Below are 21699 nucleotides of genomic sequence, written 5' to 3' on the forward strand. Positions count from 1 at the left end.
TAGGAAACGTATTTCCCAAACTCCAGAAAGCGCTGCTATATTATAATCTAAGATCCAGTAATCACTCATTCCAACATACCCACTTCTAAGGGCTGTGATAATGCAATCTGCACAGAATCGATGTAAACACTCCTTTGTAGTCATGGTGTTCTTCAACATATCCAAACAAATTGGGCACATTAATTCACTGTGGAGACTTCTGGGTGAAACCACAATTTCCAAGCCATCTGTTATTGCCTCCTGTAAAAGAGTGACTGCTTAATCTTTTTTTTTTATTATTGATAAATTCAAACATACACAAGTATTGAAAATCATAAATGTACCATCACCCAAGTCACCACCATGGTCAACTCATAGCCAGTTTTGTCTTAGTTAAATAAAATATTCCTCCAGGCTCTTGAACCCTACCACCTATGCATTATTTAAATACCCTTGATTCCAAAGGGGTGTGTGAGTGAGAGAGGGAGGGAAAGGGAGGGAGAGAGAGAATGACTGATTATATATTAATGGAAAATAGCCTGCCTGGTTTATGTGATGCTAGGGATTGTACCCAGGGCTTTGCTGTGCTAGGGAGACACTACTATGAACTGAGTTACATCCCCAGCCTAGATTTATAAAACATTTTGAGGCACAGCATGACCTATATAACTTATAAAAATGCTTTAAATTTTCAAAAGAATTCTTAGGGTTTGATTAGGCCTAACCTCCACATCTCCTAAGTATCAGTATTAAGTCAACTAGCTAATGAATACGACCAGGACTACTAAGGACTGCAACCTGGAATTATATGCCTTTTCCTCACCTAAACTGCTTTTGGTCAGCGTATTTTATAACAAGAAATGAAACAATGGACCACAGCTGTAATTTAAGCATTTGGGAGGCAGAGGCAGGAGGTTCAAGGTCATCCTCAGCTACACTGTGAGTTTGAGGACACCCTGGAATACACAAGATTGTCTCAAAAATTTTTAAGTCCAATGAAAGCATCTAAGTTTTTTTGGGTTTTTTGTTTGTTTGGGTTTTTTTTTTTTTTTTTTTTTTTTTTTGGACAGGGTTTCTCTGTGTAGTTTTGATGCCTGTCCTGGATCTCACTCTGTAGCCCAGGCTGGCCTTGAACTCAGAGATCCGCCTGCCTCTACCTCCCAAGTGCTGGGATTAAAGGTGTGCACTACCACTGATTGTCGACAGCATCTAAATTTTAACGGTTTAAAACATATCAATCAAAAGTCTAATTCTACAGAGATCTTACAAGAAGTGGTCAAGCAAATATGGAGACACACCTATGATCTAAGTAACTAAGGCAGGAGAATTATGAGTTCAAGACCAGCCTTGGCTCTATAACAAAACCCAGTCTCAAACCAAAAAAGTGGTGAAGTTCTCAGGCTAACTAACAGGTAATTTAAGTTGTAACAAATGAGAAATACAGTATGTATTATCAAATTGTCACTGAAAATGTTTTTCTGCAAAGATCTATTTGAATTCCAATGCAGAACTCCAGCTTGCTACAGTCCTACCCCACTGCTTCTCATTCTCCCCGTGGCTAGGGTTGAGAGTGGAGATGACCCAACTCTAAAGCCAACTGTATATATCACACCGGCTCCTCCAGGCTGAGAACAGCACTCCAAGCAAGAGTAGGGGGTTTCCAGCACTACGTTCCCTGGCTATCCTACCTGTTCCTTACTTAAGGTGGTCCAGTCAATCACCCCACAGTAATCAGAGACACTACTCCACAAAGGTCTAAAGTAAAATGTTTATATTTATAAAACTAACACAAAACAGTAAATTAGGTTTCTGTAAATAACACTTTCTATCTTTTCCAAACAAATACACTTTTCTCTGTATTACATTATATTCCAAATATATTCTTATTTTTGACACACAGTAATTGTTACTGATTAATGAGATAAAAAGTAACATTCAAAATGTGTACAATATCAGGTTAGGGTGGCATGTCTTTTTGTGTGTGTGTGTGTGTGTTAGGAATGCTCCAACTCCTCTCTAACATTAGGACTTGATTTGGGAATTATCAGCAGCCCCGTACTGAAGAAACTATCAGAGGGCACGATGATAACTAGGTACTAAGTTTGTTCTCCTCTCCCTCTTTAGAATATGCCTAACAGACTCCAGCCCTGGATAAACCAACATCTGTTAGCCAGAGCTTAACCTGTGTAGTGAGGGGGAGAAGGACACACTGCCACGGGACAGACACATGAGGAATGACCCAGATGAATAGCACTGACAACTCACCAGCAAGTATTAAACACTACTCAGCAACTGGTCAATCTAACTCATTCTTCTTTTCTTTCCAGTGCTTTCTCTTATTCTACCTAGATACTTCCTACCACTTACAACAGGTTAAAGAGCCCTTTCCAGGAGAAAATGTGTCTCAATCGTACATCCTTCTGCTCCTTCTCAAAGGTTTGTTTGTTGCTCTCTCTCAGGCTCTTCCCCACACGCACACACATCAAAGCAGGCCATGAGATTATTGTTAAGAGTGGCTCAACATCAAACGTACATAAAGTACCCTCGAGTTGTGTAAGAGGAGGAGGATAATGACACCTGCCACTCTGAAAAGCTAATTCCAGTTTCTGTTGTTTCTCTGTTCTCCTGCACAAATTGCTAGGAAAGAGCATCTACTCACCTCTTGTCATGTTTCTGTTATACTCAGTTATCACAGCATAAGCCAATGATGAGGACACATCATGATAACATTCATGCTTCAACCGACTCAAGTGACTATACTCTATGACAGTGGTTCTCAACCTGTGACCCTTCTGGGGGGGGGGGGGGCAAACGACCCTGTCACAGGGGTCACCTAAGACTCTCCTGCATATCAGGTATTTACATTAAATTCATAACAGTAGCAAAATTACAGTTATGAAGCAGCAATGAAATAATTTTAAAGGTGGGGGGGTCACACCATGAGGAACTGTATTGGAGGGTTGTGGCATTAGCAAAGTTGAGAACCACTGAACTATGAGGCGGCACACAAGTGTTTCTGCTAAATCCAATCACACTGTTCCAGTCTATCAGCAATGTGAAACACATTTACTATGCCCTGGTTCTTTAACATTTCCTTTAGAGTCTCAATCTCTCTCTCAAGTTCTCGTTTTCCTTCCTTTTCTTCTGAATGTTCTTCCTTAGTCTCCTTGACTGGTTCTTCACCTGTCACCTAATTCTAAACATCATTGTAAAGTCTGGATGAAATGACAGACTTTATTCATCTCCCTTAGTTGTCATATCCAGTTTTAGAATGTACTTGACAATCCCGAAAATTTTACATTGTTTTTTTTCCGACTCCTGTTAGCCCCTGGCTCAGTTCCAAGCTGCCATTCCTCTGATTCTTGGCATGTTTCCCTTCTCAAAACAGTCCCTCCTACTTATCCCATTATTTCCTTACTACTGCAAAGGAGACTATCTCTTTATTCAGTTTCTCATATATGTAATTTTATGAATATTGAGTTATTTAGTCCTTATAAATTTTGTAGGCTAAGGCCACATAATTCATTATTATTCCCCTAGTGCCTAACAGAGGCTGGTATGGAAGTATGTAACTTACTTGGTGAATGAATGAAGTGTCAGCCAACACATGATTCAGGACCACTATTATCTAAGTTTAATCGTGTTAAGTTCTCTCTAAGTTTTCCTTTTCTACAAAGGTTTAGGTTTACACAGACCTAGTTCCCTAAATCACAGTAGTCTATATTACCTGAGGTGTTCGTTGTAATTCGTACAAACTGAGTTCCCATGTTTTGCTTAATGGTTGAGTTCCATTTGTCTGCACAGCTTGAGACATTGCTAGGAATAAAAAGGAGACAAAAAGATTTAGTATTTGAAAAGGAGGTGTTGGTCCTTTATATATGGTCCTAATATATATGTGTTCCCCAAACTGGTGTCCAAACTTTACAGTTTAGAAAACAATAATAACTCAGCACTCAAAGAGAGGCAGAGGCAGGTGGATCTCTAAGTTCAAGGCCAGCCTGGTCTACAGAGCTAGCTCTAGGACAACCAGGTCTACACAGAAGGGAAAGCAATATATCAAAATATACCCCCTCAGACTTCAACTGAGAGCAATTGGGAACTAGCAAATGCAGGCAAGGTTTTTTTCTCTGAAGTTACTATCTAGACCTAGGATCGGCCCGTCAAAGGGAGCTCAAGTGCTTTCAAATACTTTCTTGTTGTTGTTTGTTTTTTTGAGACAGGGTTTCGGCGCCTGACCTGGATCTCATTCTGTAGACCAGGCTGGCCTCCAACTCAGAGATCTACCTTCCTCTGCCCCCTGAGTGCTGGGACTAAAGGTGTTTTCAAATAAAGAATGAAAACCAAACACCACATCTATATCCCAGAGGAACCATGTCTAGGTTACTTACTTACTGTGTTTTTCTGCTCCCTCCCTCCCCCCTAAAAACCATTCACTGCTCCCCTAAACTGTATATATCTCCCCACTCCCCTTTCTCCACCATCAGGCTCTTCTTTGAAGTATACTCTCTTCCCCTTTCAATCCGCCCAGTATCAGCTGAACCCACAACCGGGAAGTTTAAAATAGAAAACCTAGCCTCCAACATATTGAGGTGATCGCAACAGACAGATACCCTTTGAGGGAATCCAGAAGCTACATAGAAGGCTCTATGGCATCAGTGGTCAGAGCAAAATAATCAGCCACATGGAAGATAGTTGGAAAATTCCAGACTACTTCTTGTCATAATCCCTTCCCTATATAGAGCCACTATTAGGAGGGAAACCTCCAGCTTCTAACTTCTCTCGGGGAAGGGAAAAGCAGTACACTCTGCATGTCCCCAAGATCCAGCTTTTCTGGGGTCTACCCAAACAATCAACTTCTGTCTAGCCTACCTGTGAAATGCTAACAAGACTCAGGAAGCCCAGGAAGGCTCAGTGTAACTCAGATAGAAACACACATTCCCTCTTCCTGTCTGGGGCAGGAAGCAGCGGTCTAATCTGGGTGGGAAACCCCTATAGTCTTGCCTGTCTTCAGTGCTAGAGGGATCTGGAATATCCTTCCAGCTGTTCAGGACAAACAAAGCAGGCCAGACTAGAGAGGTCTCAAATCTTCTCCTGCAGAAGGGCCAGACTGAAGACAACAGGCAACAGCTTAATCTGATACACAGAAACCAAGAAACTGAACAGGAAAATACACTCCCCCCAACCCCAAAGGAAGACAAATTACCAGCAAATGACTCTGCTTAACTGACACATGATTTATGTACCAGAGAATTAATAAAAATACTAGTCATAAACATGCTCACCAAGCTCAGGAGAATAACGTACAAACATGAAAAGTTCAACAAAGAGAAAAACTAAAACCACAAAACTAGATAAACCATGGCACTAAAGATGAAGTATCTGACCAAGCAAGCTCTTAGAAGAAAAGGGTCATCAGAATGGGGTTTCATGGAGGAAGCAAAGGAAGTCTATAATTCATAGGACACTATGGGGAGGACCAATGGCTGCATTATGGAAGCTCTCGGAGGGACAAAGAAAACAGGAACAAAACCTCAAAAAGAGAAGATGGTCTCTGGTTCCTAACGGCCATGATATGCACAGCTCTATTCTGCCGCTTCCATGACAGACGGACACACTTCTGCAACCATGAGCCAAAGTAAAACATTCCTGCCTCGTTTTCTCAGGTGTGTAGGCCTCAGTGACACACAACTAATACAGGAAGTTGGTACCAAGGAAGCAGGGTCACTGCAGTGAGAAAACCTGGTCAAAGGGTCAGTTAGCACCTTGGAACTGGTTTGTAGGAGAATTCTGGCGAAGTTTAGAGAAGCTAGCTAGGAAACGTCTACAGCAATATAAGCAGAGAAATTATAAGCAGATTTAACTGGTAGGAACTCAAAAGTTGATCATACTAACAGGAACCTAAAGGGCAAAGGTGAAGCTCATCAAGTTTCAGATTAGACACTCATGTTACATTCTCAGAAGGATGTTGTCTACGATGTCTCTGTGTTTAAACTTTATTTCTTTATTGGTTTATTGAAACAGGGTTTCTCTGTATAGCCTTGGACTATCCTGGAACTCCCTCTATAGACCAGAGGGAGTTGGTCTGTCCTGGATCTCGCTCTGTAGACCAGGTTGGCCTTGAACTCAGAGATCCACCTGCCTCTGCCTCCCAACTGCTGGGATCAAAGGAGTAGCCACTACTGCCTGGCATATTTAAGCTTTATTAAAGGCTAAAGAGTGACAAGCTAATTTAAGTTGACAGAAAAAATTTAAGACACAACAGCAATTCAGCATTTGTTACTGCTGACCACTTTTTAGCTGAGTTTTCAATGAGAGAAGCCAAAGGTAGAACAAAAAGATTTGCAAAACATGCAGTCTGCCCTGAAAATGAGCGAAGGAAAAGTATAGAAAGAAAGGTGTGCATCTGGCTGCTCTTCCAAAGGTCCTGAGTTCAATTCCCAACAATCACACAGTGGCTCACAACCATCTGTAATGAGATCTGGTGCCCCCTTCTGGCCTGCAGGCATACATGCAGGCAGAACACTGTACACATAATAAATAGATAAATCTTTAAAAAAAGAAAAGGTGTGCATGAACCATTCTGGCTCTCACCTGCAATCCCAGCACACAGAAGACAGACTGCAAATTCAGGGCCAGGGAAATGATTCTGTAAATGGCCACTAAGCCTAGGACACAGAGTGGAAAGAGGATGAGGCCTACAGCTTGTCCTCTGATTTCCACACATGCCACAGCGGCAGAAGTATATATATATGCACATGCAAACATACAGAATAAATAGATTTAAAACGAATTGTTAAAAAAGATTATGCTGGCGGTGGTAGTGAAGGACTTTAATCCCAGCACTTGGGAGACAGAGACAGGTGGTTTCTCCGAGTTCAAGGCCAGCCTGATCTACAGAGTGAGTTCCAGGACAATCAGGGCTACACAGAAAAAGGCTGTTTGGGAAAACAAAAACAAAGCCAAAAATAAAAAATTTAAAAGGGTGGTGGTGGTGGTGGCACATGCATTTAATCCCAGCTCTCAGGAAGCAGAGACAAGCAGATCTCTGTGAGTTCAAGCCCAGCCTGGTCTACAGAACGAGATCCAGGACAGGCACCAAAGCTACACAGAGAATCCCTGTCTTGGGGAAAAAGAAAAAAAACAAGATTACAAGCCAGGTAGTGGTGGCACACGCTTTTAATCCCAGCAGTGGGGAGGCAGAGGCAGATGGCTCTCTCCAGCCTGGTCTATACATTGAGTTTCCAAGCCAGCCAGAGCAACAAGAGCAACAGTAGGATTCTTTTTCAAAAAAAAAAAAAAAAAAAAAATGGGGGGTGGGCAACAAATTCAAAGTCAGCCTGGTCTGCACAGCAAGACCTGCAGAGGCAGAGATTGGGGGGGGTTGGTTGGTTGGTTAAGATTTTAACGTTAAAAAGCCACCAAGCATGCTGCATTGGAATAGCAGAAAAAACTGAGGAACACCTCAGGAACTGAGTCTACCCAGCACAGGCTCCAAGATGCAAAATTGTAACTTTTGAAAGATTTTTCCCCTGGGAAGACTGCAGTGCCATACTCCAACAAGGATAACAGAATTCTTCATAATTCAGAAGCCCTAGTACTCAGAATCCACTTGTAAGCATGGTCTAAGGCAGTAGTTCTCAACCTGTGAGTAACAGGCCCTTTGGAGGTCAAAGGACCCTTTCACAGGGATCTCCTAAGACCTTCTGAAAAGATATTTACAATACAATTCATAACAGTAGCAAAATTACAGTTATAAAGTAGCAACAAATGTAATTTTATGGTTGGGGGTCATTTTATTAAAGTGTCACCGCATTAGGAAGGTTGAGAAGCACTGATCTAAGACAACCAAGGCACAGATAAAGCTGGTGACATGCCTGATACATCACGGTACTTCTGTAGGCATGCAGATATTTCCACCAAGATTTCACAGTAAGGCCTAGAAGGCCAAGCAATCAATGCATGGTAGGGTCAGGATCCATGCAGGCAGTCACACAATGGGCAATATATGAAACCCTGGGATACTGGAGTTGCCAGGAACATGGAACATCTGCAGAAGAATGCTAAGGACAGCTCAAGTGAAGTCCAAGCCCAAGAATTAGAGCATGTGAGATGCAAATGACAAGACTGTACTGCCCAATACCTTTGGAGCTCACAGCACAGCACTCCATGCCCCAGATGCTGAATACGGGCCTATAGGATTTAATGCTGCCCTACTGAACAGTCTTGCTTTGAGCCAATTCTTCCTTGATAATCTCTCATTCCTCCCTTTTGAAGTGGACCTGTTTACTCTGCCACTGTATAGTGGACATTTAATTTAATGTATTTACATTTGTGTTCTGACAGAAACAGCTTAAGAAAGGCATTTATTCTGGCCCAAAGCCCATCATGTCAGGGAAAGAATGGCAGAGGGTTCCGTTTGTCAAGTAAAAGCTGACTCAGCAGCTGCCTGCTACACTACACTCACCAACAAGTAGAGTTGGGGCTGACAGCGTGGCTGGGCTATAACTCTCAGGGCCTGCACATAGGTGTGCAACCAACATGAAACACTAAGTACACAACACATAGTGCAACTTTCTCCTTAACTGACATACAGAACCAAAATGTATACACATTAACTGGCAGTAGCCATAATAGATTGATACACATCTATAACACACTTTTAAAGTACAAGCTGTAGCACAAAATGACACTTTATGCAAATTAAAAAGCCCAACCACCTAAAAATTACCCCCGCTCAAAAAAAGGCAGCTTTTCTCAAGCCACTTAAGTTGACAACCAATATTAACCATCAACTCTTCCCTCAGGATGTCAAGAAATCAGGCTACTGGAAATCAGATTACTAGAAAGTAGGTTGAATGCAAAATAAGTACATTATGCTTGTGAGGGGGATGATGACTCTTTTTACTACTGTAACTTGAAAAACTGGTCATTGACAAAAACACCCTCCACCGCTGTGAAATGCATGACCTGAATAAACAGGAGCAATAAACCAAGGGGCTGGGTAACAGCACAGCCCATCTAAAGCGGGGTGGGTGGGAGACGGCCACTGAAATTACTGCTCTAACCTCAACTACTCTAGGAGCTGTAAAAACATCCCTAAGTTCTTTTTTTAATCTATGTATTATTTTATCAAATGAAGAAACTGGGTACTGAAAGGCATAAAAGACTTAGAAAAGAAAAATTTATTAAGAAACAGGAATGTTTTTGTTTTTACATAGCCAGATTTCTGAGGGAAAAAAAAAATCTATCCTTAACAAAAAAGTCTCTAGAGATCAAACTCCAGACTATACACATTTGAGTGGTTGTAATCCCCAAATCTTGTCTAATTTTCTTGCCTATAAACATTCGTTACATTCTAAAGATTAAGAATCCATTCTGTCTCCAACGAGATCTGTTTCTATTAGAGATCAAAGATGCTCACTCTTTTTTTTAGGGAAGTAATTGGACCTGTTCCTTGCCTACCAAATTCTCATTTCTGCCTGCACTCTCTGGGTTAAGACTAGGGACAGAGGAGAACTGAGCATTGATGTAATAATTAACCTGCCTCCACTCCACAGGTCTTATATCTACTTTCAAAGTAGTATGAATACCCGTGAGAAGTCTGTCCTATCATTACACAGGAGGGGGTTCCCACTATCCCTTAGTTCAGGCATTAAGAGCAGGAACAGAGTTTTGAAAACACTATGTTTTGCAGAACAAATGTACATTTAATAGCTGAGTACAGACATATATACACACATTAAATACAAGCTACTAAGGAGCCTGAGAGGCAGGAGAATTCTGAATGCAAAGCCTCACTAGGCTACTGAGTTAAACTCAAAGCAGCCTGAATAAATTAATGAGACTGCCTCAAAATAGAAGAGGTGAAGGGAGAAGAGAAGGGAGGAATCACCATGGTAGAGCACTAGCCCAACATGCATGGGGCCCTGAGTTGGATCCTAAACCGGGGCTGGGGGTGGGAGACACACACAACACTTTAGATCCAAAAATATATTATATTAGAAGTGAAAAATTTCATTCCATGTTTCCCTTAGAGCAGCAGCTCTCAACCTGTGGGTCAAACAACCCTTTCATAGGGGTTGCCTAAGACCAACAGAAAACACAGACATTTACATTAAGATTCCTAACAGTAGCACAATTACAATTAAGAAGTAGTAACGAATATAATGTTATGGTTGGGGGTCACCACAACATAAGGAGCTGTATTAAAAGGCCACAACATTAGGAAGGTTGAAAAACATTGCCTTAGAAACTAAGTATTTTACTAAATGTTTTCCAATTAAAAACATATTTAATGAAAAGTTAGATTTGCATTTATTCAACAACATTCTGGGTTAATCTTGCAAAGTTAGTTGAGGAACCTAAGCACTACTCCATTTTTCTACTTAAATATTCATTTTATAACATCTGACAAACAGAAACATACACAAGCTCCATATAATGGCATGTATAATCTATCGAAAGTTCCACTTCTTACTGAAGGGTGTCAGCCTACCCTTGACTCAGTCAAGCCAAAGAACAGAAGTTCATCTCCTACTCAAAGTGCTAACAACACTCTAGAACGCTGACAGGACCACATCTTGTTCTCAAGAGCTTGTAATAAAAAGTCAATGTACTAAACCAAAAACTACTCTAGAGTAAGGACAGTGAGCCTACTTTAGGATGTCTTTGTGACTCGAAACTGAGACATCTAGAAGGCATGAACGACTCCTTTCCTCCCGGTGCTTGCTATTACCACTTGTGGCTGTCACAGGTGAACTTCTCAATGTCCAGGCACACACGTCCTCCTTTAAGTGGTATCAAGAATGGAATCCAGGGTTTTCAAATACTAGGCAAGTATTCTCTGCCATAGCCACATCCACAGCTTTGGGGGGAAATCTATAGGGATAAATGTTTCATAGGACCATTGGCAAAGTTTAATGAGATGTTCAGATAAAGTGCCCAGCATGTTCCACAAAACTAAAAAATAACATCTCTTCTATGTATTTCAACTTTAAAAGTTATTTCTTTGTCCTCTGACATGTAAAAGACCAGCAAAAATTTATTTAACCCCTCCATAACTTAACAAGACTTCACACAAACCTCCTTCAAAAAGTTAGTGGTTACATCAAGGAGCTCAGGATGTACCTCACCTGGCAAAATGCTTACCTAATATTCATTAAAATCCAGGGTTCAATTCCCCAGCACTACACTACATAAATCAAGTATGCTAACCCATCCCAGTACCCTCAGCACTCAGGAAATGGAAGAAAGAAGATCACAACAGGGCCAGCCTTGAACTCCACAGAAAACTAGATTTGCCTGGGCTCTCTGAGACTCTGTCCATAAAGATTTAAAAAAGAAAAAAAAAATGAGTGGGTTGACTCAAGACTGCTAATTGGAGACTTATTCTATAACAAACAAAAGCTGTCAGGGCAGATTTCTATGCTAACAGCCTGTATGTGACCTTAATACTAAATGCAGTTTTTAGAAACTTAAAGAGAACAAGAAATGTATTGGAGACAGTTATAGCTCATATTTCATGTTAGAAGAATGTTTCTTAGATTATAGATTCAACCTCCAAACTCAATCTTTTAGGAACAGTAGGGTAATACAGACAAGGCACATCAATGCCCAAACAGAACAGACACCAGGCTAACAGCCTTTATTCTTTAGTTAAATTCTGAATAAACCAGTCTGAAGTGAGACCCTGCCACTTGCTGAGTGAGTGAATAGATAACTCAGTTCTTAGATAAGAGCCTCAAGCACATACTTCTACAACAAAGGTGAAAGAATTCACATAAAATAGCAGATGTGCAGGCAAGAGTTGACACTGTATTCTCACTGGAGCAGCGAGAATATACAGGCATAAGGGAGCTTCTACAATGAATAAAGTTTTGTTTTGTTTTGGTTGAGATAGGGTTTCTCTGTGTAGTTTTGGTGCCTGTCCTGGAACTCACTCTGTAGCCCAGGCTGGCCTCAAACTCACAGAGATCTGCCTGCCTCTCCATTCTATGCCTACAAATGTTTACCACGTGCGTTAATTATAAATTGTAAAATCTATTTACAGCACCTGAGGAAAAAAAAACTATAGTTCAATAAGAAAGCAAAAAAAAAAAAAAAATCACACTCCCTTTAAAACAGAAGGAACCTGAGTAAATGAGGTTCTTTAGAAATAGATGCTCATTTATACTTGGAAGAATGACTGCTGGTGGAAGACATTATTACACATTTAGTACTTTAGAACGATGTAACTTATTCTCTCGTGGGTCTGGAAGTCAGAAGTTCTACAAACCAAGGTGTTGGTTGGCTCCTCTACCTTTCTGACATTGTCACAAAATTCACACTGGAAAATGGGCAGAACTGAGTTTTAAAATTTGAATCTGTTTAAATATAGATTTTGTGTTGCCCCATTCATATCTATCTTGGGTTGTATGAAGCACATCAGCAGGTGGGCAGGGCCTTGATGGAAGTATCTGCTTTCAACTTCAGGTAAAAAGTGGCCACATCGCCGGGCGGTGGTGGCGCACACCTTTAATCCCAGCACTCGGGAGGCAGAGCCAGGCGGATCTCTGAGTTCGAGGCCAGCCTGGGCTACCAAGTGAGCTCCAGGAAAGGCGCAAAGCTACGAAGAGAAACCCTGTCTCGAAAAACCAAAAAAAAAAAAAAGAAAAAAAAAAGTGGCCACATCATTTTAATCCTGGATTCTGTGGTAACACAGTGGTCCACTCTTATAAAAAGATGTGTCGGGCATTCCAGGCCCACCTGGGTAATTCAGTATAAACTCTCTGTTTCAAAATTATTAATTTTATTACATATGCAAAAGCCCTCTTTCTGAGTAAAATAACATTCATATCTTTCAGAGACTATATGTAATATGTATATATTTTGGAGGTTATTTTTCAGCCATCACACCTTTCTAAACTAACACACCAATGATATAACCAATTCTCCACAAATAGCACTTAAAACTATCCAGCATAAGATTAGTTTTCTTTAGCTTTGTACTATGAAAGACACCAGGAAATATCATTTCTACATTATCCCATTTTCCTCCATAACATTTTCCTTCATTAGTTTGAGATATGCTCTCTTAAGTACTGCAAAATAAACCAGAACTTCCTCTATTTTTAACAAGACATTCATCATTTTATTCCACGGTTAGTGTCCTTCTTCTCAAATAGGGTAAAAGAAAGGTCACTTCAAATCCATTCTCCCATTTCTAAATCTTTCCTTTACTTGCTCCATTTTATTGTTACATGCAAATGAGCAAACAATTTCTTCCTTTATTAAAGTAATGCTTGCTTACAGGACAGAGAGGTTAGTTAGGTTTTAGAAATTTACTCAAAACCAGGCAAACCAGGAAGAGTAAGAATTTCCGAGTGAGCAATCCAACTGCTATCAGAACCCTGCCTGCACTGACTCTCACCTCCTGCATACCACCTTCAGTTCCCTAGGAATCCAAGGCCAGGCACCAATCTCTAAACTCCCCAAGACACAAAGAAGGTGCTCTTCGTTTCTCTATTGAAAGCTTATTGTACTTAACACCTGGAACACTCACCTAAATTACTACTGTGTTAGTGAGTACTTTTTAAGCAATATCGTTAATTCCTAATTAGATTGTATTTCTTTTGCACATTATGGAACACAGAGAAGAAAGTATTCAGACTGACTTTCCAAATCTTTATTATCCAGTATTAAGTTGTTTTTTGTTTGGTTGGTTGGTTGGTTTGTTTGTTTTTCCCAAGACAATGTTTCTTTATGTAGCCTTGGCTGTCCTGGAACTCACTCTGTAGACCAGGCTGACTTCAAATTCAGAGATCTGCCTGGCTCTGCCTCCCAAGTGCTGGGATTAAAGGTGTGTGCCTCCACCACCCAGCCAAAGTCTTCTAAAGGTCTACTGGCAGGCTCTTTAATGTTTGGGTTTTTTGGGGGGTGGGGGTTTGTTTTGTTTTGTTTTTTTGGCACTCTACAACTAAGTTATTTGTTTTATTTTAAAATAAAAATATTTTAAAGACTTTGAAAGTTTCACTTAAATACACAATGAAATATTCTATATACAGTATCCCACTATACTTCCATCATTACCTCATCTCCTCTAATGCCAAGTCTCCACACAAAGATAACTCTGTCTTTCTCTATGGTTTCAGGATACAACTATCAAGGTCCTGCAATGGTCAGCACTAGTTATCTCAGTTGCAGCCTAATTTATTTCGACCCCTTTACCCAACCATATTGTTAGCAGATCCATAAAAAAAAAAGGGGGGGGGTGAGTAATGTTTACTAGAGGCTTTCACTGTGATAGGAAATTTCACTTACTGGCTAATGAACAGGACAACCCCAATATATGCTTTCATGGGATTTGATAAATAGCACAAGGGCACAAATTAAGGGAGAAAAAAAATCAGACAAGGCTCCCTCGAGGAAAGGCCTCCTCCTTGGAGAAGGGTAACTAAGTACCGAGTGAGGAGAGAAAGGCCAGAAGGACAGAATAAGCAAAAGCAGCCCATGACAAGGTGAGACATTCCAGAGCACTGACTCTCAACTGTCAAGAACTCGGCATGACAGTACACTGCTTCCATCCCAGTGCTCGTGAGGCTGAGGCAGGAGAAGCAGGAGTCTGAGGCCAAGGACTGAGAAAAGGAAGCATGGCAAAGAAGTGGGGAGGAGGAGCAGGGAGAGGAGCAGCAGTCAAGCTGAAAACATAAACCAGAGCATCAAAGGGCCTGGTGGAAGAAAGATCTGTAGTCCGTAACGGCAGCTTAGGAAAACAAAACAACACACACACAGACACACACACACAGACACACACACACACACACACCCCTCTGGCAAAAGTACAGGACAACTTAAGAGGCAAGAATCCTAATTAAAACACTAAAGCACACATTCAAAGACACAAAAATGGCGGTATCAGAGCTCCTGGTAGTAACCATCAATTGGGTAGAGAACTAAAGAAAACGAACAATAAAAACCAAACAAACTGAGGATGGTTAATATCCATACCACATAGGAGATGAGGAAGGAAATAATAAAGGCTCCCAAACTCGTGACTATGGGGGTGCTAATGCTAAAGAGTAACTCAGGAAATGGTGTCTTTACAATTTCTAAAGACCAAGCAGACAAAAACAAGTTTAAAGAGACAAGAAATAAAAGGCACCCAAAGCAGAAAGTAATTCTGTTCACAGATGGTATCATCTGATATGAAAACTGAAAATTCCACTGAACTGTAAAAACTGAACTAATAAAATCAGTTGAACAGAAATTCAGCACAGTAAGAATAAATGATACGAAAAGGAAATAAAACAACTCCAATTATAGCCACGTACATACAGGCATGAAATAATCTAGAGCACTTGCCAAGCATATGCAAGGCCCTGGGTTGAATTTTAAGTACATAAAAATAATAGTCTTCTACTATAAAACTATATTCCAGTCAGCAGTGAAACACATACACAAAAGTACATTACAAGACATCATATAGGGACAGAGATATGTGAATGCATAGGTACACTGATGTTCACACAGTAACAAAAATTACCCAATGGCCCATTTCTTCATTTTCCAATTTTAAATGGTGCATTACTCAGGAATAAATAAGCAACACTAACAAAAATCTATATTTTCAAAATCACTTAAAAAAAAAAAAAAGTAGAGCCAGCCATGGTGGTGTCCGCTTTTAATCCCAGCACTCAGGCACAGACAGCAGCCTGGTCCACAGTCAGTTCTAAGACAGCCAGAGCTATACAGAAAAACAGTCTCAAAATACAAACAAAAAGCAAAGCCAAGTGTGGTGACACACATCTGTAATCCCAACAGTCAAGAGGAGAAAGAATGCAAAATTCAAGACCAGCTCATTTACACAGGGAGCTCCACGTTAGCCAGCTTTTAATAAAGCACCATTGCAAAGCCAGAGTCTGGCATGGTAGCCCACACCTTTAATCCCAGTCAGTACTCACAAGGCAGAGAGGCAAGTGAATTCAAGGCCAACCCTAAATAATCACAAAGCTCAAGACTGACAAGATGACTCAAGAGCCAAGAGTGCTCGCTGCTCTGGTAGATCTCGGCTCACAACCACCAGGCAGCTCACAACCACAAGTACTAACAGTTCCAAGGGCTCTGACACCCTTAGGGCCTCAGAGGGCACCTGCATGCAGGCTCACACACATACACATAAATAAATCTAAAAACATTAAAAAGAATCACAAAAGCCCATCTCAAAATTCATACAGACTCTCAAGAGACCTAGAATAATCAATATAATACTGAGAAAGGAAAAACAGAATTTCTGCATTCACAAACTTAACACAAACCTACATTACTCACAATGATGAGGGTTGGAGAAATGGCTCATAGCCTTAGAGCCAAGATTATTCAAATAGGGAGGAAAGAGAATCTTTTCAACAAATACTGAGAAAAATCAGGTATCCATATGCAGACAAATGAAGCTGGACCCAACTATTACAATACACAAAATGTATCTGACACTGGATTCTGCAATACTGTGGGAGGGGATATCAAAAGTACAGACAAGAAAAAAAAACCCTACAAAATGTAAGAAAATATTTGTCTAGATAGAATACATTAAAGAACTCCAACAACTAAAAGCAACAAAATAGTTGTTTTTAAAAAACAGACAAGTAACTTATTTACAGACATTTCTCCAAAGCCGTACAATGAGCATAGAGGAAAGAAGGGGGCTCACTCTCCCTAATCCTTCAACAAATGCTACTAAAAACTGCTCCCTCCCCACCTCTCTCAGAAGCAGGACTCAGCTCTGTAAAATAGTGCTGCCACAAGGTGGAGACAATGCTGGCTGCTGAAACAGGAGCAAGGACAAACCTTCCATGCTCATGGAAAGAAGCCCAGCTCAGTTCTAGGGTGAACTAAGGCTAAACACCTGAGCTGAAGATCCAGTGTCCTTCCCTATAAATTTATACTAAGGAGCCTCAAAAGTATTCTGTAATGCTCCAAGGAACAGAATTTGCCTCCTTTTCCTAAACTTGATTGATAATCTAATAACTTCTTTCGGCTTAAATACCTTAACCATTATTACAACCTTTACCTTCCATCTTTTCTTTCCAAAACAAGCCAAAAAGCAGCATACCCAGAAGCCAAGCATAGTGGCTCACACCTGTAATCCAAGTGCCAGGGAGAGCAGCCATGGCTACATATGAAGTTCAAGGCCAACCTGGGCTAAATAAAGTATGTATGCATAGAACATGAGTCATAACCAAGGTTTTCTATACTTTTCACTTTAAAGAGAACAATTACCCTATACTTCTCCATGTCCATCTACATTTCTACTTAGAGCAATGAGTTAGTCATAAATTTTACCTGAATTTGTATCCTTAGTGCTACAGACTATATACCTGGGTTCTTTGATTTTTGCTCCTGTGCAGTTTGGAGGGGTTTTGCCTAATTTGACCCATGTTTAATTCACTTCTATATGTCTATTTTTTAGACAAGTCACATTCCTTACCCTGGTACTTCACCTCCTAGTTCTCATCTGTTCTGTGTGTGTGTGTGTGTGTGTGTGTGTGTGTGTGTGTGTGTGTGTGTAAATGTTTGCTGCAAGAGGTAATTTTTTTAAATCACTAAAAATACCAAGGATCTTGAGTTTGAGGCCAGCCTGGGCTACACATCAAGTTCCAGGCCAACAGGGACTACTGAGTGTGGCCCTGTCTCAAGACAGCAACAACAACAAAAGTCCATTCAGTAAGAAGTACCTCCAAGTTGTGACGGCCAGATAAAAGCCAGGTTCTTATAAAAGAGACCAAAGCATTTAAGAACAAAAATCCAAGAATCTGAGGTTTATCAAAGCTCACAAAAGCAGAAAAAAAAAAATTCTCCCAGTTGATACACTGAAATTGTGACTTTCAGTAAATCAATACACAGGTCTAAACCTCTATGAAATGAGGTTTCAAACTTTCTTAATGCTGCAACCCTTTAATACAGTTCTTCACAAGTGGTGACCCCCAACCATAACATTACTTCATTGCTACTTCGTAACTGCAGTTTTGCTACTGTTGTGAATTGTAATACCTGACATGCAGGACTTCTGCTATGTGACCCGCTACAGGGTTGCAACCCATAGGCTGAGAACTGCTGGTTTAAAGAGATGTGGAAATAATGCAAGAAGCTCCATTAGTGTGTGTATGTGTGCGTATCAAGTATATGTTTACACATGTGCGTATCCAATACCTACCTACTACAGCAGAGCTCTGTATAATCAATTAGGCTCGTGTAGGTGGTGCTGCTGCAGCGACAGAACACCAAAGCACATTAGGCAAGACACCTCCCAATGACTGACATCTCCAGCCCAGGCTTGTATAATCTTTTTTTCCTTTTACTTTAATTTTTTAACACAGAATCTTATTAGGTAACCTAGGCTAGCCTTGAACCTGAGACCCCTTCCTGCCTCCACCTTTGGATTACAGGTTTATGCCACAATGCCCAGAGAAGTTTTGTCAGTTTTCCCCCTTTTTTAGAAAGGGTTTCTCTGAAACTGCTGTGGCTGTCCTGGAACTCATTCTGTCAACAAACTCAGAGATTAGCCTGCCTCTGCCTCCCAGTGCTGAGATTAAAGGCGTGTGCCACCACCACTGCCAAAGAAGCTCTGTGATCACCAGTTCTTTTTTTTTTTTTTTTTTTTTGCTCCTTTCCTGGATCTTGCTCTGTAGACCAGGCTGGCCTCGAACTCACAGAGATCCGCCTGCCTCTGCCTCCTGAGTGCTGGGATTCAAGGTGTGCACCACCACTGCCGGCGATCACCAGTTCTTTTAAGTCGGATGTGGTGATGCACACATTTAAGGCAGCACCCAAGAGGCAGAGGCAGGTGGATCTCTGTAAATTCAAAGCCAGCCTGCTCTACACAGTAAGTTCTGGGACAGTCAGGGAGGGCTACATAGTGAGGCTCTTTTTCAAAAAACCAAAATAAACCATAAAATAAACAAAAACTTTAAAAGAGAAAACAATATACAGTAATACTGTAATAAAAAAATGTGTGGGGGCTGAAACAATGGCTCAGCAGTGGAGAGCATTAAACTGCTCTTGCAGGACTCAGGTTCAGTTCCCAGAACCCACACAGCAGCTCACAACCATCTATAACTCCAGTTCCAAGAGACCCAATGTCTTCTGAGCTCCATAAGCACTAAGGCATGCACATGGTACACACACCTGCATGTAGGCAAAAGCAATCACACACACACACACACACACACACACACACACACACACACACACACACAAAAGTAAATCTTTAAATAGAAAATTTCACGTCTCTAATGGTAGAGATCCATTCTCTCAAACACAACTGGGGCCAGGCTTGGTGCACAGACCTGTAATCCCAGTACTCAGGCTTGCCTGAGTTCAAAGCTAACCTGAACAATTTGGTGAGGCCACTTCAAAGAAGAAAGCCAAAGTGCTTCTATCATTTCTGGACAATCAAGGGGGGAGGTTCTATTAACCCAGCAGCATTGTCTTTGGGACACTTTAGCTCTCACTCTTCACACTTTTTGGGTGGGGGAGGGCAGGGATAATGGCGGCTAAGACTGAAGACATTCCCGCCCCAGCATTCCTCTGCTGAAATGACCACGACCATCACTCCCTCCCCACTGCTTAACAAAAAACCCCACAAATCCATTATTCTTGATAGTTTCTGAATCCGTAGCCCCCACTCAGAATCTGATGAAAATGAAGAACCCTTACCTCTGAGGAAAAAGTCGTGATCAACACAGTATACCCATAGTTCCTCCCCTTCCTGTTCCACCCTTACAACTGTCTATCAAACACAGAATTTCAAAAACTCTACTACATTCTAATGATTGGGGACAACTCAGTCATCCCAGATCCGGGAGGGACTACACACGGGCTATTTAGGGCTCTACCAGGCCACTAATCTCAGATTTTTAAGTTTTAATTAATTAATTTTACATCCTGACTGAATTTTCCTCCTCCCTCCTTTCCTCCCATTCCCTCCCCTACTCCCCCTTCAATCCACTCCTCCTCTGTTTCCGTCCAGACTGAAAGGGGCAGGCCTCCCTTGGTTATCAACCAACAAAGCATGGCATAGCCAGCTGTGGTGAGACTAAGCCCCTCCCCTTGTATTCAGGCTGGGCAAGGCAATCCAGTATGAGGAATGGGTTCCCAAAGGCCAGCCAAAGCATTAGGGACAGCCCCTGCTCCCAGTGTTACGAGTCCCACAAGTAGACCTAATTTCGTAATTTGTAATGACTTCTTCATATTTCCTTGTGGTTTTAGTCACAAAGCTATCACCAGGATAGGATACAAGCCACAGATAAATCGATTTCTTTTTCTTTCTTCACATATATTCCTGTTTACAATTGGCTTTAACTTTTTTTTTAAGTCATTTATCTCTTATCTTTACAAGTAATTCATCAGGTCAAATGGGCTGGCATACAGACATACAGACATGAATACACAAACACACTCAGAACACCCACGATCTGCTTGTAGTTGAGTTGGAGCTAGACCTAGAAACCAATTAAGTCTCCCTTCACCATCTGGGGATGGCGTTGGCTGGGGATTGAGCCTAGGGCCTCATGCAAAGGAGCTATAACCCTAGCCCTCCCTACCAATTCAGTTTCTTACCTCCAACTCGGAAGCTCCCTTCTACACACACTACCCTTTCAGTAATATACAGTAAGCCTTCTACAAGACATTCGGCTGAGTTCCAAAACAGCTCTCATATGCTAAATTAAATTCTGCACAGAAAACAGTGTAAATACTCAGAGTTTAATGCAATTACTGGCATGGAGATATGTCTTTTAAAAAGCAAACAATTCGTTTTCAATCAGTATGGTATGTGTGTGGTGGAAGAAACAGGCAGAGAGTCAAAGCAAAGTTCTACACAGGATCTACACATTTCACAATGCTAACTGGTAATAGTCCTCAATACAATGAGAAAAGAGGGCCTGAGAGTTGATAAACATGTCAAAACAAATAAGGAATTTGTTTTCTCTTCCAGAAATAGCATTTATTAAGAAAGAGGAGTTGGGCGGTGGTGGTGCACACCTTTGATCCCAGCACTCAGGAGGCAGAGCCAGGCGGATCTCTGTGAGTTCGAGGCCAGCCTGGTCTACAGAGTGAGTTTCAGAACAAAAAAAAAAAAGAAAAAAGAAAAAAAGAAAGAGAGGAAGAAAGGAAAGAAAGGGTAAGAAAGTTCCTTTTTTGGGGAGAAGGGGCATTAAAAAAAATTGCTCCTGGTTCTGAAATATAGCTAACCAGAAATCTAAAGTTGCTTTTCTGTCATTTGCTGGTTCAATTAACTAAAGTGAACTCTTACATCCAGAAAAACTAACTATCCAAACTACTTTTGAATGACCTTAGGAGAAAACAGGTCTGCAACCGTTTATTCCCACTATCCAGTAAAAAATAAATTACCCAAACACCTATATACAGACTTAAAAGTACAAAGAAACAAGAGTTTTTATAATTTCGATGAATAAGGCACAAAATAATTATGTGGCAAAACTGAGATCGCTCACAAAAACAGCTTTCATAGGAGGGGATGGACATAGAAAACAAAGGTGGATTTGATCGGAATGTAAGATAAAAAGCAATACTAGTCATTAAGCTTAGCTAAGCAGAGGAACAGAGACCTGGCTGCTAAGTCCTTTGGGCTCCCAAATCACATCACTCATCTGTTACTGCACGTAACACACTGTACAGTAGTTTATTTGTCATGCCCACTTCAACTGAACTCCTTAAGGATGGAGC

At 41.0% G+C, this 21699-nt stretch overlaps 1 protein-coding gene across 2 annotated transcripts in view; it reads right to left on the minus strand.

Moving 5' to 3' along the window:
* Rnf2 (ring finger protein 2) overlaps nucleotides 1–21699 on the minus strand; it is a 33683-nt gene that overhangs the window by 5837 nt on the left and 6147 nt on the right. The window contains exons 1-3 of one of the 2 annotated variants that reach the window (XM_076547611.1): nucleotides 10636–11211; nucleotides 3707–3795; nucleotides 80–240 (exon numbers count right to left, since the gene is read on the minus strand). In XM_076547611.1, coding sequence (XP_076403726.1) covers nucleotides 80–240; nucleotides 3707–3793 — 248 coding nt within the window. In that variant the 5' untranslated portion in view covers nucleotides 3794–3795; nucleotides 10636–11211. Of the gene's footprint in view, nucleotides 1–79; nucleotides 241–3706; nucleotides 3796–10635; nucleotides 11212–21699 lie in introns of those variants that run through there. The other variant, XM_076547610.1, reaches the window with a different exon arrangement.

This window comes from Peromyscus maniculatus, chromosome 11, assembly GCF_049852395.1.
Source record: "Peromyscus maniculatus bairdii isolate BWxNUB_F1_BW_parent chromosome 11, HU_Pman_BW_mat_3.1, whole genome shotgun sequence".
NCBI lineage: Eukaryota > Metazoa > Chordata > Mammalia > Rodentia > Cricetidae > Peromyscus > Peromyscus maniculatus.